Source organism: Halichoerus grypus, chromosome 1, assembly GCF_964656455.1.
Source record: "Halichoerus grypus chromosome 1, mHalGry1.hap1.1, whole genome shotgun sequence".
In the NCBI taxonomy this organism is placed as follows: Eukaryota; Metazoa; Chordata; class Mammalia; order Carnivora; family Phocidae; genus Halichoerus; species Halichoerus grypus.
In genome coordinates, this window is record NC_135712.1 from 197,868,420 (window position 1) to 197,876,258 (window position 7,839).

The window sequence follows — 7,839 nt, forward strand, 5'->3', positions numbered from 1 at the left end:
GCTGGTTGGGCAGGCCCGCTGGACCTGACCTCTCGGGGTCGGGGGCGTCGGAGACGCCACACATGAAGAAAGCAGGAGGACACAACCTCCACTCCACTGGGTGGGAGCTGTCCCAGCTGCGGAGAGCCTGGCCTGCTGGGACCTGACGTTTCGCGGTGCCTGCTGGGATGCCTAGCTTCTGACAGCGGCTATTGGTCCCGCCCCGCGGACCGACGAGAGAAGCAGCCAATCAGAGAAGGCATCGTGAGCAGCATGCGGAAGCGGAAGTGAGGTTTCCGTGGAGACACCGGAGCCTGCGGAAGGCGGCGGCGGCGGCGGCGGCAGCAGCACCTGCGAGCGGAGGCCGAGGCAGGGCATGGCGGCGCCGACGGCCCTGTGAGAGCAAAGCGGTCGCGGGGCTCGCCATGCGCCGGCGGCCCTGACATGGGCGCCAGCGGCTCCAAAGCTCGGGGCCTGTGGCCCTTCGCCTCGGCGGCGGGGGGCGGAGGCCCGGAGTCGGCAGTCGCTGAGCAAGCTTTGGTGCGGCCGCGAGGCCGAGTCGTGCCCCCCTTCGTATTCACGCGCCGCGGGTAAGGGCGCGGATTCCGCCCCGGGGAGAACAGGCGGGCGGCAGGGCTCCGCGCGTTACAGGGAGCTCGAGGAGGAGTCCCATGTTTCGGGCCCCCGTGGGAGCAAGGGGTGGGGAAAGCAGAGCAATCGGTTCTTGACGACCTGGCTGCTCTGAAGGTCCCCCTAGGGGAAGAGTGGGCCTGAGGCTTGTCCATGGGCAGGCCCTCTGCACGGTAAAGCTGAGAGAGAGCCTCCCTGCGACTTCAGGATTTCTTTCTTTCATCCCCTCCTGCCCAGCATGAAAGTTGAAGGCTCTTAGCCTCCCTCTCCCCCACTTCTTCTGAGGGAAGAATTAACCCTGTTTTGGCTGTTTCCGTTCCCCACCGTGATGGGGTTGGACCTCTGAGGGTAGTAGCCAGGAAAGTAGGACTGGGCCCTAGTGTTGAGGATGGAACCTGGGTAAAAAGACCCTCACCCAGGTATATTCTCCAGATCTGGAGCACTGACCTCCCTTCTCTTTCCACGGGTCCAGACAGGAGCACTATTGGCCTGCCCCTGGTGGGCCCAGGGAAATGGTACTCAGGTGATACTGGAGATTTGGCTGTAGATACACGGGAGACCCAACAGTGGTAGTTTGGTTACACCAGCCACCTGGGGTGGGTGGGGAGGATTCAACCTTTTTCTCTTCAGGCTCCCTCCTAGCTCAGGCATCTGCCATCTCAGGTTGGCCCAGGGCCAGCAGCATCTTCTGGAGTGAGACACATGCCCAGGCCATCATGCTGCCCACTCTAGAAGTCCTGGGTGAAGGCAAGGACCTGATGTTGGAATGGCTACTTTTGCTGAACACACCAGTGATGAGAACTGAACTTGGCTGCCGTGACAATGTGCTCTGATATGATCTCTCTTCTTGGAGACTGAGAGAGTAGCGCTGGCTACCATCCCACTCCCCACTTGCTTCTAGTAGACCCCAAGCCCTAAACAAGGGATTCTTCAGGCATATTATCCTCTCTCCCTCCCACCAAGGTTGTTCCTCCCCATTTGGAGGTGGGCACACTTCCCTGTAGTCTGGTTATTTGCCATGACCGGGTGTGGGGCTCCAGCCCAGCCCGTTCCCTCTCTCTCCACACAGCTCCATGTTCTATGATGAGGATGGGGATCTGGCTCACGAGTTCTACGAGGAGACAATCGTCACCAAGAACGGGCAGAAGCGGGCCAAGCTGAGGCGGGTGCATAAGAACCTGATTCCTCAGGTGAGGGGCCGGGCAGTGGTCATAGGGCGTATGCTGAGTGTGTGGAGGTAGACCCACATGTGGTCTGCTGTCATGGTGGGGGCTCTTGGGGGAGGAGCTGGCCCTCACTAGCTTCTGTTTCCATGGCAGGGCATCGTGAAGCTGGATCCTCCCCGCATCCACGTGGATTTTCCTGTGATCCTCTATGAGGTGTGAGCCTGGGGAGTGGCAGGCATAAGCACTCCCTACCCCAGCAAGAAACCCCCAGGCTCAAGGTGTGGCTTCCATTAAGGAATCTAAGCTGGGGCCACAACCCTGAATAAACTGCATTGGCCTGGAAACTTCAGCTGTGAGCAGGGCAGTCCTGCAATGTTGGTTGGGTGTTGGTTTATATGTGGACGAGGTGGCTGGCGGCTGGCGAGGGCTAATGGCAGAGTTACCAGCCCACTTTCCCCAGCAATCCCTACAAGGAGCATGGCAGGGCATATGCTGGTCAGGAATGCCTGGTTCCTGCACCCTTGCCTAGCCTGCTTTCTTCCAAGTTTGTGTAGGGCCCAGCCCTGCTAGGGGCTACAGCACTTTACAAGCAAGGTCTGCCTTCTTCCAGCCGCTGGGCTGTGGGAACTGTATGCAAGTGGGAACTTCCTTTCCCTCATTTCCTTTACCCCCTTGTTGGAGCATTTCAGCCGTATGCTACCTCGATTCCTCCTGTGTTGGACAGAGGTGGGGGGCAGTGCAAGCCTGATTCTTCCTGCCTACCTGCTCATCTGTTCCCACTCCCAGATGGATGGACAGTTTTCTGGCTGTTAATAGGAGATGGGACTGGTGTGGGAGGATTCTCCCTCCACCCAGGGCTGGACTGATCCCTCCCCACTGCAACTACTTGTTGCCCCCCACACACACCCCCAGTTGAGAGGGCATAAGATGGGATCAGGAAGGGCTATGATGCCTGTGCCTATGGGGAGTTGCCCCAACCCACCTACTTTGTCTAATCCTCCTTGCCTTTGTACCAGCTCCCCTGCCCCCCCCACACCCCTGCCATAGGGAGGAGACCATCTGCCACCCTTTGGTGAGGGACAGCACCCCTAGGGCTGGTGCCAATAGCTGTGAGGAGCCCACCACCCCTTCCCCTACAGTATACCCATCCCCCAGGATCAGTCAATGGAAGGTACTGGAGCCCCTGGGTAGAGACAGAAAGGAGAGATCAACCATAAAGGAATACTTAAAATGTGAAAGTCTGTAAATAGTCTAGTCCATGATGTTGGGGCAGAGTCTGATTTCTACATCAAAATGACTTTTTTTTTTTTTAATTCCTTACTGTGCAAGCTCTGTGCTTTTAAGAGTATGGGAAATGGCTTGGGAAGGGCGGCCCCCAATCTAAGAAGGCTGTGTGTTATTTGTTTAGTTCCAATAAAATTATTTGTAGACCCTGCATACAAGAGTGGCATTTGCTGTGACATCCAAGGTCTAGACTGGGCCACTCTGATGGCTCCCATCTTTATCATCAAGACGCGGAGTAAGCCTGAGCCCAGCTTGTGGCCATCCCAGCTGTGACCAGCAGGTGGCAGTGTATTCACACAGCCCTCACTGCAGGGCCCCTCAGAATGGAAGGCCACTCCTCTCTTGTGTCTAATAGGTGGGGACCCATGGAATTGGAAGGCTTTGGGGTGCTTCACTAGGGATTGGCCCCATCTGCCTGACCTGAGGTGAGAGCATGACCTCAGGTAGTTCTGGAACAGCTGTCATGCCCCCAGCCATGCGAGCTGACCCCACAGGAGGTCACAACATGAACCCCATGGACCTCCAAGACCCATCTTAAGTGGACAGCAATCAGATGGGTGCCACCATGCTTTTGGCCTACTGCCAGGCTATGTAGCCCAAACCCACCTGCTTCCTCCCAGGAGTGCCTGTGGGTACCACCAGGAGAGTGGGTTTGGGGCTTCTGTTCCATCAGGCAGAACTCACCCACCTGTTCCCTGCTGACCCTGTGTTCTCACCTCCAGCTGCCCCCTGTGTACATTCAGCCTACCCTTTTCAGGCCCTTCTAGAAGGCTGGTTCCCTAGTAGGCTTGGCCCTAGGCCATCAGCCCAACTTCCAGTTAGGGAAGAGGGAGTTCAGGGACACAGGCTTCTGGGTCTGGGGAGTTGGCCTGCCAGTCTTTCGGAGGCTTAAATTTGTCACATCCGGAGCAGGATCATCCTGTGCAGCCTTTGTAGTTCTTCTTTGGGCACTTTCCCACTTTCCTGAAAAGATGCCAGACATAAAGCCGTGTCATCCTCCGTTCTCCCCCTTACTGCCGCAGGGCCAGGGTTCTGCCATGCCAGATGGCATCCCATCTCCCGTCACCACAGTCCCAGCGTGGGGGAACTCCCTGCGTTCAGCCTGCCCCAGCTGACCCCAAAGCTGGAAACAATGGGGGTCAGGGCAGTGCTCTTCCACTCCCTTCCACTGGGCTGTGTTCACTTCCTTCCTAATGGCTGCCTGAGGAAGTGTCCCTGCCCTGGGACTGTCTGGTCTGGCCTTTGTTTCCCCAGGGGCCCCCACCCCCTGCAGTTTCCAAGGCTTGTGTCCCTTATGGAGCCAGCACAGTGGTATGGGAACACACCCTCCCTTGCCATGTCCTGGACTCCTTGGTCCTCAGGGACAGACTCTAGGGTGTGTACCCAGTTCCCCCAGTTGCCCAGTCTTCCACAGCCTTCTGTTAGGAGAAAGGCCCCGGGCATCAGGGAGGTGGGCCAGTAGGGTGAATGGGGTAGGCTCAGGGTGATTTGAGGGTGTGCAGGCTTGTCCAACTCTCTGGAACAGTCTGCTGGGACTCTGCTGCAGCTCTCCCTGGGGCCAGTCCTGTTATGGGCACCCCCTTCCCATGGAAACACAGCCCTTTTCTCATTCCAGTTATGAGCTCCCTACTCTGCAGTGTCTTGGTGAAGTTCACCTAGGAATGCCCTCCAGCAGAAGAGCTAGAGGCCTATAGACCCCTCCCAGCCCCTGTTCCACCCCCGACCCTGCACAGTCACACACATCAACACATTGTCCACTCTGTCACATTTGGGATGCTTCTGCTCTCAGTGGGAAAAAATTGACTCAGCTCCTGGAAGTTTCCCCAAACTGCCTCAGGGCCGGTCCCCTTCTTCACCACCTGCCTTGGGGGACCATCAGCCAAGCATCCCACCACTGGGGCCCCTCCACTCACAGGCTACTGGATTTGAGGATGGGCCTCAACCCCAAGGGAAGGTTAAGGAGAAGAGCTTTCAGGGTTAGGAAACTGCCGGCATGGCGGAAGCTGCCACCTGAGCCAAGTCCCACAGCCTTCCTGTCACCTGGTGCAGTTCGCAGGGCCAGGGCATACTCCAGGGGGGAAGGGTGGGGAGGGCAGCCAGCCAGCAGGGCATGCCGGAGGGAAACAGGGTCAAGGCGGTCCCTTCCCCCGCGCTTGTTCCTGGCCCTTTCCTTTCAGAGGGGCAGCAGGAAGTGAGGAAAAAGGGCTGGGGTGGGAGGCGGGAGCGGGTGGGAGGGGATGGGGTTTATCAAGTCGCCGGCGGGCTGCCCGGCGGGCAGCAGCTGGTGCGAGTAGCTTAGCTGGAGAGGCTCACGCGGGGAAGAAGGGAGGCCGCCGACCTACTGGGCCCACGGGCTCCCACACAGGTGAGCCCAGTGCAGGCGACTGGTCTGCACCCCCTTTAGATCCGCGCACAGGAGCTCTCTCTCCTTCCTCTCCCTGGCGCGCGGACGGGAATGGGCTGGTGGTGCAGACCCGGGCCCTTTGGGGGAGCTGAGCCCCGTACGGGGGAGAGGATCTAGGAAGAGGCAGGGAGATTTCGGCCCGGTCCAGCTCCAAGCTTGCTCCCCAGCGGGAGGAGTTTGTGGGGCGAAAGGGCTCCTGATACCGGGTGGAGGCCCGGGGAAGCCCCTCTAGCCAGACCGGCTTTCTCTGCGGTCGGGCCGGGTACTCCTGCGAGGGTAGCAGCCTCCTCAGAGTTGAAATAAAGCCTGGGGGGCTCCTACAGGCCTCCAGAGAGAGTGGGCAGGAGGGAACGGTAGCCCAGGCATCGGCCTGTCCCTAATGCAGGTCGCGGGCAGGGGGCCCTACCCCCAGGGCCCGCTGGGCTTACCGGCCCCCAGCGGGGCCGGCCACGCTGCGACTCAAAGCTCGTGTTGCCAAGACAACCACAGCCTCGGCCCAGCCCAACGAGGGCTAAGAGGCTGGCGCTTGGTCCCCCTCCCCCAATCTGGCAGGGGGCGGGGCTTCCCTTCAGACTGGGACGGGGGGTGGAAGGGAAGCCCTGATCCGTAGGGGACTGGGTGTTACTATCCCGGAAGGCCCGAGGTCGGCTCTGGTCACCGTCCCTCTTTCCAAATTGCCCCAGGGTTGGAAGCTACACTCGCGGGTACAGGGCCAGATCCTCTGCTGCCCCCAGCCAAGGCCCCAGGTCCCGCAGCACCACCTTATGGACGGGCGGAGGAACACCACCTTCTTTATTCCCTCCACGACTCCCGTCCCTTACGCTGTCCCTTTAAGCGGCTGGTCGCGCGGCGGGGCGGGGAGGACTGTACCACCGGCCGCGCGCTGGTGGGGGAGGAAATCTTGGGCTGACTGGAGCTCGCGCCTGAGACTCCAGAAGAAAGCCCCGTTTGGAGGGGGCTCACGGCTCCTGATGGGTGGCCACATTCCTCGGCGGAGGATCTGGGAACCTTGGAGGCCGAAACGCTGCACTGGCTGTGTGAAAGTCGGGCACACCTTCCCGCCCCGGCCTCAAGTCCTGCCCCGGGCCCACCTCCGCGCTGGATTCTTAAAGGGCCCGCGGGCCGGGGCGAGGAGGGGGCGGAGCAGCAGAGGCTCCGAGCCGGGGCCGCGCCTGGGCGAGCGGCCGGAGCGGGCCGGGCTGGGCCGGGGATGGCGTTGGCCATGGCGCGGGTCCCGGCGGCGCCCCGCGCGAGGTGAGGGCGAGCAGTACAAGCCTAGCGGCTCTCTTCCAGCGGGCTGGGTTCTGGACCGCCCCCCCGGGGATGCGCCCAGCGAGGCGGCCCAGGGACCCCACCCCCACCCGGCCCGGCTCAGGCCCCACGTGCGGGGCGGGGGCGGGGTCCCGCACAAAGGCCAGGCGAAGTGAGCTCCTCCCCGCGGGCGGGCGCGTACATTCCCGGGGGCTGCCGAGGGAAGGGCCGGTCCGCCGGCGCCGCCGTGGGAGGTCCGCCGCCCCTTTGTCCCGGTGGGGCCTCCACCAAGCTTGGGAGGGTGTCTGCGCTCGAGACAAAGTCCTGACAGCCTCGCTCTTCTGCCAGGCGGGTGCCGCACAGCTACCAGCTCCGCGGCTCTATTCGAGCTTCCTGGTGGCTGCATGAGCTGTGCCCTGCCTTATCCAAATGCTATCATTTCTCTGGATCGGGAGTTCTTCACGGGGTACAGAGTGGGCCTCGGGTTCGGGGCTCTCTGAAACCATGTGTTGGGTGGTTTTGCAGATATCTGTATTTCTGAGCAGCGAGTCCATGGATGGCTCAGTCTGCCAGTTCTGAGAGTCACAGACCTACCAGAGGTCTCTGCCCGGCCGTAAGCCACCTGCTCTAGGAAGGAGCCCTATGTTCCTGGCAGTGAGTTCCCAGGGTGTCTTGCCTTCCCCTCCGTGGCCGGTGGTCTCTCAGACCTGTTACAGTCACCTAACAGGTCTGAACAGCCCTGGGCACAGTGCCCCACACAGCCTGGACTGTAGGAGTGTGAGTGGGTTTGGGGTGGGCACCTCCAGGATTCTATAGACTAACTTGCTCTCTCCCATCTTTCCCCCAGTTCCTGAGCTGGTGCCAGGCAGGTGACACCGTCTTCCTGCAGCCCCCAGCATGTGGGCAGGCCTGGGCCCTGCCGTCACACTGGCCCTGGTGTTGGTGGCATGGGCCACCCAGCTCAAGCCCACAGCGCCACCCATCTTCACCGGCCGGCCCTTTGTGGTAGCATGGGATGTCCCCACACAAGACTGTGGCCCTCGCCTCAAGGTACCACTGGACCTGAAGGCCTTTGATGTGCAGGCCTCACCTAATGAGGGTTTTGTGAACCAGAACATCACCATC

At 60.7% G+C, this 7,839-nt stretch overlaps 1 protein-coding gene across 1 annotated transcript; it reads left to right on the top strand.

Annotated features, from left to right (window-relative positions):
• Positions 1–278: 278 nt before the first annotated feature.
• Positions 279–3,217, top strand: TUSC2 (tumor suppressor 2, mitochondrial calcium regulator). Its single transcript, XM_036092037.2, has 3 exons — positions 279–569; positions 1,679–1,799; positions 1,929–3,217. Exons 1-3 carry the CDS (start codon positions 424–426, stop codon positions 1,992–1,994), a joined length of 333 nt encoding a protein of 110 aa, XP_035947930.1. The 5' UTR covers positions 279–423; the 3' UTR covers positions 1,995–3,217.
• Positions 3,218–7,839: the final 4,622 nt, after the last annotated feature.

What these genes read in the sequence shown, in the direction of transcription:
- TUSC2 (XM_036092037.2), top strand. Translation starts at nt 424, where the DNA reads ATGGGCGCCAGCGGCTCCAAAGCTCGGGGCCTGTGGCCCTTCGCCTCG. An exon ending in TTCGTATTCACGCGCCGCGG is followed by an intron (nt 570 to 1,678) that starts GTAAGGGCGCGG and finishes CTCTCCACACAG; the next exon opens with CTCCATGTTCTATGATGAGG. An exon ending in ATAAGAACCTGATTCCTCAG is followed by an intron (nt 1,800 to 1,928) that starts GTGAGGGGCCGG and finishes TTTCCATGGCAG; the next exon opens with GGCATCGTGAAGCTGGATCC.